The sequence below is a fragment of the Cavia porcellus genome, unplaced genomic scaffold, assembly GCF_034190915.1.
Source record: "Cavia porcellus strain 051 isolate PalLab524CR breed Dunkin Hartley unplaced genomic scaffold, mCavPor4.1 scaffold_4, whole genome shotgun sequence".
NCBI classification, from domain to species: Eukaryota; Metazoa; Chordata; class Mammalia; order Rodentia; family Caviidae; genus Cavia; species Cavia porcellus.
In genome coordinates this window covers 115,984,384-116,003,366 of record NW_026947487.1, presented here as the reverse complement: position 1 = coordinate 116,003,366, position 18,983 = coordinate 115,984,384, and the positions used below count along the sequence as shown (strand labels likewise).

General features: G+C 50.7%; 1 protein-coding gene across 2 annotated transcripts in view; it reads right to left on the bottom strand.

The window, feature by feature from the left end:
- Nucleotides 1-229: 229 nt before the first annotated feature.
- Mbtps1 (membrane bound transcription factor peptidase, site 1) overlaps nucleotides 230-18,983 on the bottom strand; it is a 49,324-nt gene continuing 30,570 nt past the window's right edge. For both annotated transcript variants that reach the window (XM_003461960.5, XM_013158841.3), the window contains exons 12-23: nucleotides 17,815-17,959; nucleotides 14,874-15,062; nucleotides 14,224-14,396; nucleotides 13,298-13,413; nucleotides 12,654-12,810; nucleotides 11,545-11,669; nucleotides 10,832-10,909; nucleotides 7,932-8,072; nucleotides 6,066-6,197; nucleotides 4,843-4,969; nucleotides 2,150-2,280; nucleotides 230-1,037 (exon numbers count right to left, since the gene is read on the bottom strand). In XM_003461960.5, coding sequence (XP_003462008.1) covers nucleotides 841-1,037; nucleotides 2,150-2,280; nucleotides 4,843-4,969; nucleotides 6,066-6,197; nucleotides 7,932-8,072; nucleotides 10,832-10,909; nucleotides 11,545-11,669; nucleotides 12,654-12,810; nucleotides 13,298-13,413; nucleotides 14,224-14,396; nucleotides 14,874-15,062; nucleotides 17,815-17,959 — 1,711 coding nt within the window. In that variant the 3' untranslated portion in view covers nucleotides 230-840. The remainder of the gene's footprint in view (nucleotides 1,038-2,149; nucleotides 2,281-4,842; nucleotides 4,970-6,065; nucleotides 6,198-7,931; nucleotides 8,073-10,831; nucleotides 10,910-11,544; nucleotides 11,670-12,653; nucleotides 12,811-13,297; nucleotides 13,414-14,223; nucleotides 14,397-14,873; nucleotides 15,063-17,814; nucleotides 17,960-18,983) is intronic.

The window sequence follows — 18,983 nt, the reverse complement described above, 5'->3', positions numbered from 1 at the left end:
GGCTGGGAGGAGGAGGCGGCAGCAGTGGCGATGGGGCAGGGACACGGGGTGCCTGGGGGCCCTGAAAATGCTCTGGAATGAGGGGGTGAGTGGGGATGGCACGCCTGGTGGACCCACTGACGCTCTCTGCACCGCACCCCTGTAAATGGGAAGGCTTGCCTCTCCCTAAGGAAAGGTGCAGCTCAGACCAGCGGCGGGCCAGCCAGCCCCACGCCACGCCTGCAGCTCATACAGGTAATGCACATTTATTGAAAATTTTCTTCACCAACCATGGTGAACCCAGACCCCAAATTACAAAACATGGTGGCAGTCGATATAAAAATAAAGCGAAGGCCTATGCTTCTCAGATTTGTGCAAGTTTCTTCAGATCTGTCTGCCCTCTCATCACAAAGGAGACGACGGATCTGTGACTCTTCGTGGTGGAATAGTACAAAACTGCATTCCATTGACGAAAAAAATAGCTTTGCTTCCAAATAGCACAAGTCTTTAAAGTGACTTTTCCCAACAATAAATATAGAAAATAGCCTTTAACAAGCGCATCTTAACTTGGTCAAGGTTGTTTCATGTGTTTGGGCAGAGACCCCAACAGCCTGCCGAGTTCTCCGTGTCTTTGGTGCGCTCAGCTGCCATGTGACACTACTCCAGGATGAGCTCGCATTCCCCTTGCTGGGTCCCCAGGCACATCGTAGCAGTTCAAGATGTACCGTGGGCCTGGGCACATCACTGGGAGAGGCTCGTGTAGAACCCATGCTGGAGCCACGGCCGAAGACAGATCCTCCCGGGAAACCCTTGAAGGATCTGCTTGTCCGCCAGAGTCATCTTTGAAGGCCTCTATGGGGGTCACACAGACGGGGTCTTGGGTGGGTGACCCTGCTGCATGAGCTGTGGACGCTTCACCCGGGGCTTTCTCCGCTTTGGCCTGCTCTTGGCCTTGTTGATTTGTACCACGAAGAAGGCCAGGACCACCATGGCTCCCAGGAAGGCGAAGACAGGGATGGTCTGGCCTACCTCCTGGTTGTAGCGGCCAGGCATGATCCCTGTGAGAGGACAGGGAAGGGTCAACAGTGTCAGTGCCACCACTGTGATATGAGTCAGCAGCTAAAGGCCAGCTGCTTTCACTGCTTGAGCTTGCAGTGTAAACAAGGGGGTCTTAGTGACCAGGTCAGCAACAAAAGTGACTGAGAGGAGCCCGCTGTGTCCTCACTAGAGGGTGGGCGCGGGGCACGTGCAGACCCAGGCCCCACTCCTGTCACAGACAGACTGCAGTGGCGGGGCCTACAGAGTTTTGCTTTCCTAAACCAAAGGAGGCCAGTGTCCATCTTGGCAAGCAGAGGAGCTGCAGCTGTAGTCCCAGTTAGCCGAGGGGCAGAACAAGGGAGTGAGGACCGTGTGCCACGTTCCCCTGGTGGACAGCCTCCCATGGAGGTGGCGTGTGGCTGAAAAGCCAAGTGGCCACCAGAGGACCCTTGGTTGGAGTGCTGGGCCTGGCACTGGGTCACAGCACAGGTTTTTGAGCTCACTACTCAGTGCTGCCATGATGTACACGCAAGGCCCTGAGGAGTTCCAGGGTTGGAGGGGTGACCCTTCCTGCCACCACTGAAACCTGGAGCAACCACTGGGGAGCTGTGAGCTCCTGGGGACGCTGCAGGGGTGTCCAGCGCAGAGGGCTGCCCACACTTGCTAGAGTCACCAGGTACCAATCGTCTCAGCTACAGAAGAAGCTGGCTCAGGTAGCCAATTCAGGCCAAATGCAGTCTCTGTAGAGGGGACAGGCCAGCTTCATCAAGGGCCATACTATGCAGTTAGGGCAGGGAACCAGAGATCTCAGGAACCAGCAAGGTCACTACAAAGCCATCAGAGGACAATCACCCGCTACAGTTCACAGTATGTGATCACTGTTTTCAGAGTGTGTGAGTTACTCCAGAAAATTTTAAATGTATCACCTGGCTAATGTAAGAGACACTGAAATCTGAGGTTTTTGTGGAACTTTCCTAAAGAAACAGGTCTTCATCTCCACCTGCTCTTGGCCTCGCTGATCTATACTACACAGAAAGCCAGAACCGCCATGGCTGTGACAAGAAAAGGGCTAGTCCACTCCCACAGGGACAAACAGAGCCGTTTAGCACAAGGACAAAGCTTCTGGCCTCACCTCCGGGAATGTCCCAGGCACTACTTTCTCCAGGAGACAAGGGCCTCACTTGAGGGCGATTCGATCGAAAGTTGGGTAACACCACTTTGTCCAGGTCGATGGAGAGCAACTTCTGATGTTTCCAAAGATTACTTCAGAGAAATGAGATTAAAACAAAACAAAGATAAGCGACCACACCAACTAAGGAGCTGAGCAGTACCTAAGACACAGCGACTGAGCTGAAGGACGCCTTGAGGCATCCCCGTATCTACTGACCTCACTGCTAATGTGCCCTAAGAAGTTCAGGGGCCGCTACCAGGGCCAATGCAGAGGCCAGCGTTGAGTCCATGCCCCCAGAAGGGACTGTCCCACTGGGACAGCTTGGCTAACATCGCCAGCTGTGGCTCACTGCTGCAAACGTCACCGAGCAACCTGAGAGGGTAGGTGGGGTGCATGGAGGAGCTAAAGTCCAATGAGCGACACGGGCTGGGACTTCGGGGCAGCACCATGTTCTCTCCCGGAGGAGCCAGAGCAGTCGGAGCTGTTTTTTGGTAAGCACAGAGCGAAGCAGCCAAGGGGACTCCACCGCCACCACACACAGAAGCAGCTGGGTGCTGAGGAGCCCTCGGGAAGTCACCATCTGGATGAGAAAAGGACACACCCATCCACATAACAAAGGAGGGCAGGGTGCGAGCCAACATGTAGGAACTCGTGCCTGCCCCACTTGTGGAATCCTGTGTGCCCTGTAAAAGTGGGGTGCTCCGTGGGCCCGGAGTGTGCTATTTACTTTTAGATCGGTGGCACCTGTGTGGGCCAATGTGACAAGAACTATTGCTAGCAGCTGTCCTGACGGCGGCGGCGGCAGCAGCAGCAGTGGTGGCAGACAGCTTGGGACAATGCTGCAGTTAGAGCAAAAGCTGTAAATGGAAACCCCTCCCAGCAGTGTTGTCCTTCTAATGGTTTGGTGACAGCACTTCCTAGAGGAGTAGTCGTGCTAATGGCACCCTTGTGCTGCCACCTGAGCACGATGGAAAGACAAGTGGGTACATCCAGGCAGGGGTCCGGGGTGACACACCTGCAGACAGCGACTCTGAGTGAGGACACCTGGCAGTCAGTGAAAAACCAGTAAACCTGTAATTTTAAAAGATGCAATTTTGCCCTCAGGATGGCCCAGGCAGGCAGGATGGCTGCCTGTAGCTATCTAAAGCTGGTCTCAAAATGGCTTTCAGAGACTCAGAATATGCCTCTATCTAGGTCTCTGAGGACTGGGTGTAATTTTCAACAAGATGTGAAATGTGAGATAAATGTGAAACACGGCAGTGTGTTAAGCAGAGGGAATTACTGAAAATGACAACTTCCGAAGCAGTGCACTACACACACCGGCGATGGGCTCAGCTTTGGATGGGTTATCGGACGTGGACAGATGGCTGCGAAGGGTGCTCTTATCTGTCTCTCAGTCTTGGACAACAGTGCAGAGCACAATTTGTTCTCCAAAACTTTAGCTAACACTGATTGTCCTTCGGGTAGGAAATGCTAACCATGCTTGGAATGTAAAGTCTGATCTGCATGCTAGCATAATAGTAGGTTACAAATAAATAGGATGCAAAAATGGAAATGAATCCAAAGTTTTAAATGACGGGATTTTAACTGGGAGAGAATGCAGTAATTAAAGGTTCACAAAGAAAACGGCTTCTGAGAAGACAACGTGAAGTCCCAACTTTCACAATTTATGCGTATTCTAAATGAAGGCGTACGGTCACCAAGTGGTGCAGCTGGCCCTTTCTGCCCTGGGGAACGGAAAGCCAAGTATTCAATGCCCCCTACAGCACCCTCCTCCTCGTCACTGTGGATGGTCACTACACGTCCACCGCTACGCCCAGTCTGTCCATCACTGACCCAAGCACACTAGCAGCCTCAAGGGCCGGGAAAGAAGGCAGGCAGGTAAACTCTGCAGAGGGTACCAGGGCTAGGTGCGTGTGCGGTGGGACGCCCAGCGAAGGCCAGATGAGCCAGCAGGTCCTGGGCCACCTGGTGCCTGCTTTACACTGCCTTGCTCCAGAGAAAGGTGCATGCAGACACGACTGGCTGGCTTGGCTGAAGGCAGCAGCAGCAGCAGCAGCAGCAGCAGCAGCTCAAGTTTTGGCAAGCGAGGGAAAGTGACGCAGATCAGGAGGCTGGCTTAGACACTGAGGTGGAGAAGGCTGACGCGCCTGGCCCTGCGCGGGGATATGCAGCGCCTGGGGCACTGGGTGCCCAGACAAGGAGCAAATGGCATGTTCCTCCTGCCGGGCTGCTGCCGCAGAATCCACACCTACCCAAGGCAGCCCCTGCCCTGGGTGGCACACAGACCTGTCTGAATCTTAGAACCAACACCCTGGATCGGGGCAGAACTGGGCACAGCACCCCTCAGCTCCCCAGTTCGAGTAGCTGCTGCTCAGTGGCAGCTCAGCTGGACCATGGCTTTCAAAGTGGGCCGATGTTCCAGGCACTCACTCCTCATGCACCGTGCCACCAAAGAGCAGATTTCTGAGGTCACGATGGGGAGTCACTCATTTACATAACCACCAAAACAATGACAAGCCAGAAGATCTGATTATTCAATAATAACGCCAGTAAAATTCCACTGCCTCCTGTTAAAAAGGAGAGTGAGTCATATGCCCTGTGTAAGGACAGGCAGTACAGGTGAAGGACAGGCAGGGCAGGCGGACACTGACCTGGGCGCCGTCTCATTCAAAGGCCGTGGCTTGGCCCAAGACAGATGCGGACAGGCCGGCAGAGGCCGAGGCTTCGGGTCTCCCAGATGGGCCTCAAGAACCTTGGAGTACCGATGAAGGTGGTTTCCTGCGGGCAGCAGCAGTGTCAACAAGAAAAGAAACTGTCACCATGATGAACACACAGGGAGGAAACACTGCTTCATGCGCCTGTCTGTGCTTCCTGCCGAGAGCCCTCTGGGCCTCGCCAGCTGTCCCCATGGGCTTTGGGCCACGCTCGCTCTGCTGCCCAGAGAGCATGTCTTTTCTGCTGTGCCAGGGGTGTAGAAGACTCAGCACTGCTCCCCTTAGTCTGGTCAGCTGTGTGCACAGCACTGGGCAGCCAACCTCTGCTAGCCATCACGGCACAAGGCTGCCTTCCAGGAACCTAAAGATGTGGTCATGGAAGACTTTTTCCCTTCTGAGATGTTGATTCTCTCATCTCCAAAGTTCCTCACGTTACTCCAGACCCACTCCACCCCGTACTGTGACCACTAGCTGCAGTGGCTACTAAGCAACTGACGCAAGCTCAGAGTCCTGGTCTAGACGGTATTTTGATGTACTGTGCTAAAGTACATTATTAAAACGCACTTCATCTTTCTTTTTATTTTTTTAAGGTCTGGAAATCTCAAACGTTAGGTGGAAAGTTTTTCATTTCTAGGGAGGACTGGAACACTAGGGGGGTCATGATGGGAATTCACTCATTTACATAAACATAGCTGGTGTACATTACATAGTTTATGTATGTATGTCATGGTGGAGAGACCTCAATGCCTCCTGCCAGGCAGAGTGGGAGGAGACCCCAGAGCACCTCACCTGCCCATGACCTGGGCAGCTCTGTAGCTCCCTCGGGCTCCCATTCATCTGTAAACTGACTTGGTAACATCTGTTTCCCAGGACTAGCGGGAGGTGCTGCTGAGCTAATCCCTGTGAAGTACCCCAGCCAGGGCCATGCATGGGCTATCTCAGCAGTTGATTATCAAAAGACCCTGGGGCAGGAGTCTTGGCTGGGAGGGCAGCAGTGAGTGTGGATGAGGGCTGGCAGCATGGTCCCTCAGTGGCCACCCACCTTGGGAGCAGGAGGCCAGGGCCCTGCCTGCTCAGCACCAGCAGCCATAAAGACATGCTATCGCCAACACTCACCAACCTGCTTCTGAAGCAGCATGGAGCCACTGGAGACCACTCACCTTCCATCCTCTCAGGAGCGGCCGAGCCCACTCCGCTGGGAGGGCGCTGCCGGTTCCCGGAGTGGCTGAGGCTGGGCGGGGTCACCCCGTATGATGTGTACTGAAGGAGCGCATCCAGAAGCCAAAAGCAGTCTGTGGGGTAACAGGCATGCTCTTTAGGAATGCAGTTTTAAAAAAAGAAATCTCTACAACAAAATAGAAGAAAGCAGTCTCTAAAAGACCAGGAAACAAGGATCTAGGGCTCAGAAGGAAGATCAAACTGACCGTGGCTCACTCCAGGTCCCCATCCTCCTGGGAGCCCACTCTCCACAGCAGGCACTGCAGCCTGCCCAGGTCAGAGTGCACCAGCACTGGCCACCAGTGCCCAGTGCCCAGGACTCCGGGAAGGTCCCCGCCACTGTCACTGGGCTGGGCCAACTGCTCTGGGCCCCTCCACACCAGGAAAGGCTAGAGCTCAGTGCTGGTGAGACTATGTGACACCTACTGAGGCCTGGGTGCAAGGCGCTGAGGAAAAGGGGAGGGGACACAGCACAATAGCGCCTCAGCTTCCGCGATGGTCCCAGAGGTGCTCCTGGGGGCGAAGCGGATCCACACCATCAGGACACACACCTCAGGGACACGGGCTCCGGTCGACACATGGCAGAATCACGACTCTGGACTGGCCTTCAAGTCGGTGGTCCCTGCCACTGTGGTCGATTCTCTTCTGGGGACACCTCAGTGCTGAGGCTCCAGACTACCCAGAGCCCCCACTGAGAACCCCTGGACAGCCCCTCGAAGTGCCCAGCCGGGACTGTGTCTCCACACTGCTCCCCCCGGCCTGCCCGCCCAGCCATCAGCAACCACTGACAGCGAGCCTCAGGGAGGACCACGCTGCAAAGTGCCTTTCCTCCCTCGAAAGAGCACTCTGGTTAAGCACGGCCCTGGAAGATCCTAAAAGCTGCGGTTTCAAATTTAAAGATGAGGACAGTCTCTCAGGTATTTAAAATTTTAATAAAGACTCTTAGTGGATCTTGGATCTTAAAAGACAGTCTCTGTGGAAATAAAAAATTAATCTTGCCACTGTGACTTTAACACTCACTTTTTATTTTAAAAAGACTAAGCATATTCTCAGGACTTACACAAATGCCTAGAGTTCAGTCGACTGCACCATAAAGTCAGAGAGCAGTGCCGCTCAGCACCCCACCTGCCCAGGCCTGAGTCCAGCAGGAGCTGCTCCCGGTCCAAGAACATGGGCCTTCCCTGCTAGTGCCCACCCGCCACTGTTCAGGCTTCAGGCCTGGTACCGTCATCATCTCACCAGGTAAACACACATAGTGCTTTCACCCATACCCTCCTTCGCAACAATCAGGAAATTAAATGGTCTACGTTTAAGCCCCAAACTGTGGCATTCGGAAGCTGCATGAGAAGAGGCTGAAGATGTGGGCACAAGCGCCAGAGCTCGGTGCCCTTTGCCTCCCCTGTCCCCTTCCCTGAATAAAGTCTTGACAGCCCAGTCCTGCGGTCTTCAGGAACAGCTGGGTCAGAGCAGAACATGGTACACATGCCCCCACCCCCCATCACCACCTCCCTAAGGGGCCTGTAACTGAGCAGGGTGAGGGTCCAGCACTCAGTGTGGTGACAGCGGCCCACTGGCTAGGGGACAGGAAGACGGAGGAAGGCACTGCTGCTCGCGGGCAGGGCTGCTTTGCTTATTAAACGCTACGGAGATGTCCCAAGCCTCAGAGGCACTGGAACTTCCAGAGCTGTCTCCATGCGCGGAAGCGAGCGTCTGTTCACGCAGCAGCAGTTTATCACTGCCTTTCCTGGCACAAAGGAAGAAGGGATCTCTGTGTTCTGGCCACCGAATCCCACTTGCTTTGCTCGTACCTTTCTGTCGGTGACTGTCATCTAAGCAATTGGAGTCTCCATACAGCACAATCCGGCCTCCACCCTCAGCTGGAATCTGATAAAGGCCCAAAATGGGGACATTTTCAACAACTGCGGTCTCCTGCTTTAAAACCTCCAATCCTGAAACAACACAATGTAGCAATGAGCCGGTGGGCTGAAGAACGCTTTCTCATTCTCATTCTCAAAATGACATTTACTTTCGGACTGTACTACAGTGACATGCTAAAACACGCATCCTTGTGTCTACTCAGCTCCCCTCGTGCCACACCAGAACAATGAGCTGCCGGAGGGCAGCAAGCCCCGGACCACATTTTAACCTCTGCTTGCACTGAGCAGCGAAAGTGATGCTGCCTGTGAGATCTAATCCAAGGACCAGGGGAAAACAACAATAACAACAACAAAAAACCCCCACAAAATCGAGTAGCAGTATTCAGTCAAAACACTGCAAAGTTTGAGGGCAGAGAAGCTTCATGTGAAGTATGGCTACTCCTGGCGTTGGCAGAACCCACTTTTGTGGGCACCGCTATGCCCATCTCTCTTCATTTTCACTTTAACAGCGGCACACATCATCTACAGCCCCAGTGGTTTCACTTCTTCCTTTTCACCCTAAAAAATACTCATGTTCTTTCTTTTATGCTGAAAGCCTATTTTTGGACCTCTATGGGGACAGTGAGCCAGCAGCTCCTGCTACACTGAGATGTCCAGGATTGTTACACAGACTGACCCCAGAGATGTTGTGTTTTATTATTAAAATGGAGTACAAAAGTAACTGATTTGTAAAATGTATATCCACATACTGTTTTCAGTTTAGATTTTAAGCACTTTACATGAATTTCACAAATATGAATTTCCAGTGGCAGAGGCCTTATTCTTTCCTTTGCCCTAATAGATGATGCTACCTAGAATGTTTAATGAATCAGGAAGTAAAAAATATACAAATGCCACAGACAGCAGCTGTCCACACACAGGCCCAGCATCGCTCCTCTACAGTAAATGCTTCCCGCAGTGCTGGCAAATGCTGCTCAGCTTCTTCAGAAGGCAGTACTTTCTGTGTCGGTGGCATGCAAAAGGTCTGCAGCTACGTGAGTGTAACACTGCTGCCGCTGGGCATCATTTTGCTAGGAGCCGCTGAGAAAGGGCACAATACTCTTGGGTGGGAGGGAGGCTGAGTAGGTAAGGTGAGCACTGGTGCTGCCTCGGGCCTCACGGCTCCATGTGGGTCTTGCGGCCAACTCTAGGTCCTTCTGACCCAGCACAACATGGACTTCCAAAGCTCTACTTTGCACCCAAATGATTATTCACCTTACAACCAAGGGAACTGATTTTTACTTTCAGACTACATCAGAGGGACACGATAATACACATCCTTGTGTCTGCTTCAGTTCCCCTCATGCCACCCCAGAACAATGAGCTGCCGGAGGGCAGCAAGCCTGGAGACCATGTTTTTAACCCACTGAGCACCATAAGTGATGCTCCCTGTGAGAACAGCTTTTAGACAGAATCACCAAACCTCAGGGAACTGTGCTCAGGGATGCAAGACAAGATCACCATGTGCTTGAAGTTAAAACAGAACCCTCCAGACCAGTCACTGACAAGCCTGCTGGATGAAGGAGTGAAAAACCCTTCCAGGTAACACAAATAAAAGTTCCACTTTGTAACTGCAAATAGGTAAGCTAAGAAATGCTAAAGCTCCACTTTTTAAAATTTTTTTTTATCGGTACCAGGGATCGAACTCACGACTGCCTGCTTGCAAGGCAGGCGCTTACGCTGCTGAGCTAAATCTCCAGCCCCAAAAGCTCCACTTTTTTAATTAATAAAATCATTCCTCTCAATCGCAGAAAACAGCAATCTTTACAATGTCAGAAGCTTGTCATTTGGAAACACACACCATCAACTCGCATGTTCCCAGACTGTCATCTGAGGCACCCACCAGGCTTGCTGTGCCTGTCAGAGGGGAGAGGAGCCCGTGGTTCCCAATGCCACTACACAAGCACAGCCCAAAAAGGATGTCCTGGGCTCCGTCCTGCACTACTGCCCTGCCCCAGCTTTCAAAGGCAGAGGAGGCCCATCCTGCCACTGCTCACCAGGTGGGCTCTGCATATGCACTGCTGTCACATCACTGAAGTCTTCCTGCAGCTTCACCAAAACTGAATGGAACACGCCTTGAGAATTTTAGAAGCCACGCTACAGTCAATGCATTTCATCTTTACACAGCAAAAACTTCAAAACAGTCAAAAATTTCTGTGGCCATCTGACAATCAGAAGCAAAACAGTTCATATGTAGAAACGAACACTTGTGCCCAGGCAGTCCACCTCTTTTACAGTGGTCACTGGACACACACGGCGCAGTGCTCAGCACGAGTCTGCGTTCCCCTGAGCCCTGCTGAAACTGTGCTACAGCAGGCACTGCACAGCAATGAGTTTCACCAGGGACCAGAACTGACTGATTTCTAGAGTGCTGGTGGGAGCTGGGCGTGGTAGTGCATGCCTGAATTCCAGCACCTTTGAGGCTGAGGCAGGAGGACTGTTACAAGTTTGAGATCAGCCTGAGCCACAAATTGAGCTCAAGGCCAGCCTGAACTGCACAGTGAGACCCTGTTTAAAAAAAAAAAAAAAAAAAAAAAAAAAAATAACAAAACAAAACAAAAACCCAATAGAGTGATGGTGGGGTCAAGAGGCAGATGTGATGGCTATGCAATTTTATGCATACCCTAAAAACCGCCGAGCTGGGAACTTTAGAAGGTGGACATTATAGAACGCAAATCCTATGCAACAAAGCTATTATCTAAAGAAGCCATGAAAAGGAGAGGAATGAGGGAGGAATGTGAGGAAGAGAAAGAGAAAAAGGAACTGAAGAGCCGAAAGGCAGCGTCCTTTACCTTGGTCCTTAAAGGTCTGTGTTATCACTATGCCATCTTCTGGAAATTTAGCGATGCTGCACCCTGACGCGTAGTACACTGGAAGAGTTTGGTCAGAGTTACAGACAGGCGACGCTTCGATCACCAGCTACCCCACCTTCCCAAACACATGCTGTGACAGCGTGTACTTTAAACACGGTTGTTAATCTTCAGGGAGAAGCTGCTATTGCCTTATCACACTTAAACTCCAAAACCCAAGTAAAAATACTCTTAAAGTATGGATTCTGAGCAGATTTTGTCAGAGAATCAAAGACTCAAAACAACCTGCCAGGACTTGTAAAACCAGTAACAGCACTGTTCAAGACGTTGTTCTAGAGACTAGAACCAAAAATTTACCTGTCGGCAAAGTTCTTAAATGGGCCATGTACAGTTAATTCATAAACAGAATTTTACAAGTAACCAGGAACCTGTGGTATTTCCCATCTGAGAATATACAGCTGAGAAACACCCTGCAGCTGGCATGGAAATTAGAAGCTTATATAAAATATTTTCATTTCAAAGTCCAGGACCAACGCTGAATGGCTGACACACGGTGTTAAAGAAGCACTTCCGGGAACGCTGCCGGCTCCAGCCAGCTTGTGCAGGAGCACAGCGTCCCCTCTCATCCCAGGCCTCGGCTGTGCTCTTCCGCCCTGGGAGCAGTGCCCTCTGACACAACGCCCGCAGAGCCTTACTGTCGTGGTTTGCCAGGGCGAACTCCCCTTCATACAGGCCGTCGCTGAACCCCATGTTCCACACGGACAGCAGCTCGTTCAGAGCTGGGACGTTGGCTCCTCCAGTGTCCGGCATCCACCACTGCCTGTGAAGGCAGAAACGGAGGGCAGTAATTAAAACGGTGAGGAGACTGAGATAGAAAGACCACCGGTTCAAGACCAGCCCAGGCAGCTTAGTGATGGCTCGTACCAAAATGGGGACTGTAGCTCAGTACAAAGACCCGAGGTTCAATCCCCTGTACTGCAAAAAACCCAAACGAAACTGAAGAAACCCCTGACGTATACTTCATCTTTCCATGACCAAGCTAAATGTCTCCTGCCGCAATCCAGTCCATCTGCCCACATGAAAACTCAACTGAAACCAGCCATCTGGGTCTGGAAACACTGCAAGTGTAACTGCTTCAGCCAAGGTGCAGAATACATCATGGCTTCACTGTATCAACTAAAACCCTGCTTCACTGGAATGTACCACATGTTACTGCTTAGCTCAGACCTCACCAGAATCAGTGAAGCAAAGGAAATGAGAAAGAAGCTTATAAAGTTCCAAAGAGAAAAATTCAAAGTATAAGGATGACATTGGGGCTGGGGATTTAGCTCAGTGGCATAAGTGCCTGCCTTGCAAGCAGGCAGTCATGAGTTTGATCCCCGGTACCGATAAAAAAGAAAAAGACCAAAAAAAAAGGATGACATTAGGAGTCCTCAATCAGAAGTTCTCTATACATAATAGCTTCCTTGGTGCATTTAAATTTGCATATATCCAGTAAGAAGGAGATGGGAAGCTGGGAAAGAACTGAGCAAAACCAACTTCAAGTTTTGTTAACTTGTTAAATGAGACAAAAACTTCAAGTCCCTATATCTAAGATAGAGAAGCACAATGGGCCTCTAAATTACCACTTCACATCAACCAGCATCTTACTTTGTGAGCAACTTTGTCCTGCATACACAAAGAGCTTTTCCACTCACGCACTCTGCTGCCTAGAAAGAACCAGGCTGCAGAGTCACGACAATATTTGCTATGTAAACTTAATTCCCTGGCTCATGCTCTTATCCAAACATCAGCTCCTACGCACCTTGTGTTTTCATCGTAGAACTTCACTTTTCTCATAACAGATGTGTTGTACCAGTCACCGAAGATGACAAGTGACAGGCCATTGTCCACGTCCCTCCTCAACTTGGCGATCTCCTCAGGGAAGTACTCTTCCTCACTGTCCACCATTAGCAAAGTTCCTGAGGGACAAAGTGCCACGACTGAACTGTCACCTCTGGGCGACAGCACGTCACCGTTTCAGAAGCACATTATCTCACTGGGCTCCGTGTCTTGGGTACTGCCTTCTGTAACATTGTTTGTGGCAACCCCATCAGCACAGAAGAGGGTGACAATGAAGAATCAGAGCCAGTACACAGGGAACCGCTAAGCGTGGCTTCTGGTTTTCATTTGTCTTCAATGTAAAATATAGTTCTAGATCTTCTTTGAATTAAAGAATATAAATGTCCCCACTCCCCCTCTGACACATCTGTATCTGCACTGTCACAACCCTAACCTGCAGTTGGCGTGCAGGTATTCAGTTTGTTCCCACATTCGGTAGGAAGTGGGGAGGACCCCCAGGCTCCCTTCACTGGCTCATCACTGACCACCATGATTCATTTTCAAACATTTCACACACATCGGACTCAGGACACAAGAAGGTCCGGCCAGCACACCACCTCTGCTCACCGTACTGTGTGGCATCGAAGCATGTGAAGGGGGCGCCAAGGACCTCCACAAAGTAGCCCATGCTTCGCAGATGCTGGTACATGTCTCTGAAGTTCGTGTGGATGTGGTCACCGTTCCTGAAAAGCAATGAGCCATGGCACTAAAGTGACCTGTCTTCACTCCCAGCAGAGGCCTGCTTGGCATGTCTGAAGGAGTGGTGCCGAGCCCAGAGGAGGAAGACAGACATGAGCCTTGCTTCTGGGCCAAGAGCCTCAGTCCAGCAGCCCTGCCCAGGACAGCAGCTGGCCAGAGCCACGTGAGGGCTGGGGAAGGAAGCATTCCCATCCCAAGCCGACCATGCAGCCCAACCCAGGGGGTCTGGTCACATGAACAGGCCTGCAGAGGCAGTCCCTGAAAAGAGAAAGCAATCACAGAGGCATTTGTGCTTTCATACCCAGGCTCCCCACACTGAGAACTCTGGCTTGTTTTTGTTTTTGGTACCGGCAATCCAACTCAGGACCTCACACTTGCCAGGCAGGCACTGTGCTACTGAGCTGTATCCTGGCCCCAGCTGTGACTTGTTTGCAAACATGAGCTGGAATGGAATTTAGGGAAACACAATAGCTTCGGACCCAGCAGGAAGCCAAAGAGGAAGGTGTGGCTTCAGCTGGGGGCGAAGCAGAAGGCCACATGGGGAATGGCTGGGGACAACCTGACAACAGGACTGATGGGATGTGCTGGTCCATACGAGGAGCAGAGTCTGGGAGAGAGCAACAGCGGTGGTGGTCACGGTTCTCACCGCACACTTAACTATGATCTCGACCTCCTCACAGGACGAGTCTGGGGGCGCTCAGAGCATAGCAAGGGCCCCTAAAGGCGCCAGAACACAGGTGCCCAGCCCCAGGTGGGAGGACGGGTGCAGGGCACAGAGCTGGGCAGCCGCTTACCAGTCCAGGGGGTCATTCTTCATCCTTAAGTTGTCCCTGGGGAAGTAGCCGGGGGGATAGCGGAGATTGTGGTACTGATCCCAGAGGACCCTCTTACTCCGAGGTGGGGTAGGAATTATTTTCACCTTAACTGGGAGCTTCACTGTTGATGTCTGTTCTATACCACTTTTTGACTTAAAGAAAAAAAAAAAAAACCATACATTTGAAATGTTCCCTTTTCTCAGAAAAAAAAAAAAAGTTTTCAGGTTCAAAGAGGTCATTTACCAATTTAACCCACAAAACCTGAACATGAGAGTTTGTGCACACGCTTGACTGAACGTGCCACAACTAAGCCCACGCAAACTCCCACCGAGTGCTGCACAGGCTGAGCCTTGCACTTCCTTTCAGAGCACCCATTCCCACCGCCCTCAATCTGAGCTCAAATCTTGGCCAAGAAGCTCATCCCCGTGCCGCACCAAGAAGGAGCAGCCTGGTCTCATCTGTAGAACTGGCACTGAGCTTTGTGGCTCGAAGCCCCTGGGCCACAGCCTTCCGCCACTGTCTGTCCCCTGCGCTGTAAACAGAGAGCTCAGCATTCAGCCCGCCCCCCTCCCTTCCTGGCAGGGAACAGGGAAAGGTGAAGAGGACAAGCCACTTCTGGCACTGCTTACTTCCGTCTCCGCTGGGGAAGCCACTGTGATCATGACGTGGCCCTGGGCAATGCCCTCCCAGGAAGCTGCCTTCTTGGTCACAGAAATGGAGATGGCCAGGTAGCCTGACCAAGGCCATAACACCGAGGAGTAAGAGAAGGCGACTTCAATATTGTCTCCGTTCTGTGGCAGATAGGGCTGCCAGTCAGGCTGCAGGAGAAAGAAACCAGGCCAGGGTGAAGTGAAGGCACAGAGCAGGAGCATTTAGAACTAGGCAAAGCTCAGTTCCTCCACCACCTACATCAGCTCTTGAGAAATTCTGTACTTCATTACACGGAGAAAAACAAAACATATGCACAGATACTAAGTAACACAGAGTTACTATTTTTGTTCCCAATTTCAGGAGACTTCCCTTCCTCTAAAGAAAGAGGCATACATGCAAAGTTCTTTGATGAAAATTATTAAAGAACTTGTATCAGCCAGGCATGGTAACACATGCCTGAAGCCCCAGCACTCGGAAGGCCGAGGCAGGAGCATCGCCATGAGCTCAAAGCGATTTTGGCTACACAGTGAGTTCAAGGCCAGTCTGAATTACAGAGTGAGATCCTGTATCAAAAGAAGAAAAAAAAAACCTTTTCATCTGAGGTTAGATGCTAGTTAGGTATATACTGAGAGAATCACATTAACTGAAAGGCATCAAATGCCATGAACACCCATTTTCCCCAATCAAATCCTGCAGCTAGCAAGGGGACACTGTGGGCCGGGTGGGCTTGGCTGGGGAGAGACTACCCTTGCAGTCCCTCTGAGATCAGAGGAGAAGAGAAACCGCGGAGGAGACTGTCTGGCAGAAACACATACTTGCCCTTATAACTCACCATTATTTCAAATGAACCTAAATTATCCATTTCCCTCAAGAGCCACAGAGTAAGAACATACTCCCTGAATGAATCAGGGTATCTCTCTCTCTCTCTCTTTCTCTCTCTCTCTCTCTCTCTCTCTCTCTCTCTCTCACACACACACACACACACACACACACACACACACACACACGTAAATCTGGGAAATAAACTGAGAAAGATTCATTTTCACCCATCTCTTAATGCCATATAGCAAACTGACACAGATGACAAAATTCAGTGAAACAGGAAATCAGTGTAAATTTTAAATGAGATTGTATTATCTCTGTAGGGATAAATTTCTATTCTTTTCAACAATAGAAGAAATCACAAAAGAATTTCCATCTACATTGAAAAGTAAAATTTTACAGAAAGAAAAATAAAGACCAAAGAAAACAATAACCTGGCAAGAACTCTCTTTATAAGATATACCAAGGGCTGTTGGTACTGATGAAGAAAATCTCAACCTCAGTATGAAAATGGGTCAACAGCCGGGGTGTAGCTCAGCAGAACAACGCCTGCCTGGCAAGCGCAAGGTCCTGAGTTGGACTCCCAGTGCAAAAAAAAAAAGGGGCCAATAAAACGAAAGGGCAATTCAGAGGAAATATGATCAGTAAACTCAGACGGAGAGGTCCACCTCACAAATAACTGAAAAAGTGCCATTAAACATGGCACCCATCTTACCCCTCTAAAATGGGAAGTCAGAAGACACATTGCCTAGGAGAGCCAGTGCCCGCTCCCACAGTGGAGTAATACTCAGCCATCAAAGGGGATGACGCGCTGACCCACAAGGAACCTTGAAACACAGGCCCAAGGAGGAGCCGCCACCACAAGACAAATGCCCTGAGTCCATCCCATGAAGTGCGCTGGAAGACACACCCAGACACAGAAGGCAGCCTGGGGGCTGCAGGCCGGAGGGCTACAGTGCAGAGGAGTCATCCTCAATCAAGGAGGACGGGGTGTTTTGAAGGGAATGATCTTGGCCCAACCTTGTAAAGCTATGGAAACCACAGAACCGCCCAATCTAAAAGGCTAAACATTATGGTATGTAGTTGTACATCCATTTTCTGAAAAAAGCTCACAACATAAAAGAGGAAAAAAGATGTACCACCGACACAGACGTGCCAGAGACATGTTCCCTCTAAATACCACCAGCCGCTGTCTAAGCTGACGTAACTCTCTTGAAAAGGATTTGTCTGTGTGTGCCAAGAACCCTAATTAACGTTCACACTCTCTGATTCAAGATTCCAAACCAGGGTGTTTATGTTACAGAAATAGTTCAGAAGAAAAGAAAACCATACACTCAAATATAGTGAAGCGCTCAGAGTTGAAAGCCTTCTAATTGCTCAAGCAAAGGAAAATGGTAAATAAATTATAGTACATCAACTCGGTATCATGTTTAAAAAAAAAAAAGTACACTGGAGCATTTTTAAAGGTTTACACCATAATGAGAACTGAAAAAGTAAATCTTTACCTATCACACAAAGATACCAGCAAGTATGCCCTGCAGGAAGGGACTGGCAAAGCTTTCTGAGGCCTGTACTACTTACTGTGCTGGGCTGCAAGCTCGGTTTTTCTACTTTCTCCGCAGTCCCTTATGGTTCTGATAATGTTTATAAAATAACCCAGCTGGGGCTGGGGAGTTAGGTCAGCAGCATAAGCGCCTGCCTTGCAAGCGCGCAGTTGAGAGTTTGATCCCTGGTACTGATAAAAATAAAAAATAAAATAAAATAGCTCATCAAAAAATTATAAAAGCAAAATTCAAAAGGAAGATCATACCTTGTAAACACAGCAGCCCACTCACACTTAACAAGTACTAAAATATGAAAAATCAAATGTACTTTATCACTCAAACTCATGGCAAAGCAAAAAAAAGATTTCTGGTTTCTTTAACTCATGCCCTGACCTTTCCGTACAGGACTTAGCATGCGGCAAACGCCACCTGCGGCAGCTCTGTGACGCTGCACAGAAAAGAGCACTTTTGCTTGCTCAGCTTCAGCAGAGATAACGAGAGCACAAAGGCCTGCGCCATATCTAGTCACCTACAAATCAGAGGGAAGTTTCACCTTGTCCACAATTCTCCCTGTGACTCCCATGCCGTTGAGGATGGTGACGTTGACGATTGTCGGCATTCCTCCGTAGTAGATGGGCTGGGAGCAGTAGGGCCACATGTAGGGACACTCTGTCAGGTCAATGTAGCTGGGGCTGAGACTGAAACCAGAAATGTAGTGTTAGCGTGGCCGTCACATCAGAGGACGGCGGGCCACGGCACAGGGAGCAGGAAGCAGTCGGCACAGCTCAGGGAGCCTCCCAGCCCAGCCCCAGCCGGCAGGCACCTGGGAACTAAGCTGTAGTGTCCAGGGAGGCAAGGCCCTGTGCTGGCCTGCTGTTGCAAACAGCACAGTGCACACGTTGCCGCCTGCCTCCTGCAGGTCTGGAGCCTGGGGAGTACGATGGTGGACAGTTGAGTGTGTAACTAGCCCCGATAGAAACCTCCGGCTCAACACATGGAGAGGGCTTCCCTTGTGTGTTGTGCGGCGTGCTGCTGGGGCGGAGGGGCAGCTCTGAGAGCCCCGCCGGGGGTGGGCATGACGAGGGCGCTCGGGAAGCCTAAACTTGGATTTCCCCACACACTCCCTGCACCTAAGTGTCCTTTTCCTTTACACACTTGCTCTGCACCTTACTAGCCGAGCCAGGAGTCCCCTAGCAAAGCACTGAGCCTGTCGTGGTCCTGGGACCCGAGTGCAAGCAGCACAGAGGAGCAGACAGCGTGCTCCCGTGTCTCTGCATCTGAGACGAATTTGTGCTGGCTACTATCACTCCTGGCAGCTCCAGTGTCAGCTGGAGGACGTGCAGGAGGTGAGTGCTTGGACAGGGAGGGCGGGACCGAGAAGACCTTCAGCAGCAAGTCAGGAGCTCCACTGCGCCATCTCCCTAAGGATGGCTCGCCTACTGTCAACACCAACCCGCACACAGGACTTAGGTTACCTCATGGTCACACACATTTACCGGGAGGACAGTGCCTGAAAGGGAAGCACAATGACAGACCCAGGCATGCGTGTGCAAAGTCAGAACTCGGTAAAGATGGCACTTCTTGTGGCCGTGGCGGAGATGGACTTTTTAACACACGCAGCTGTAATGAGTGATAACAACAGATAAACTGGACCCAGACCTCACACCACAGCTAAGAATACACTTCACAGATCAGAGTCTCAAAAAAAGCAAATGAGTATCA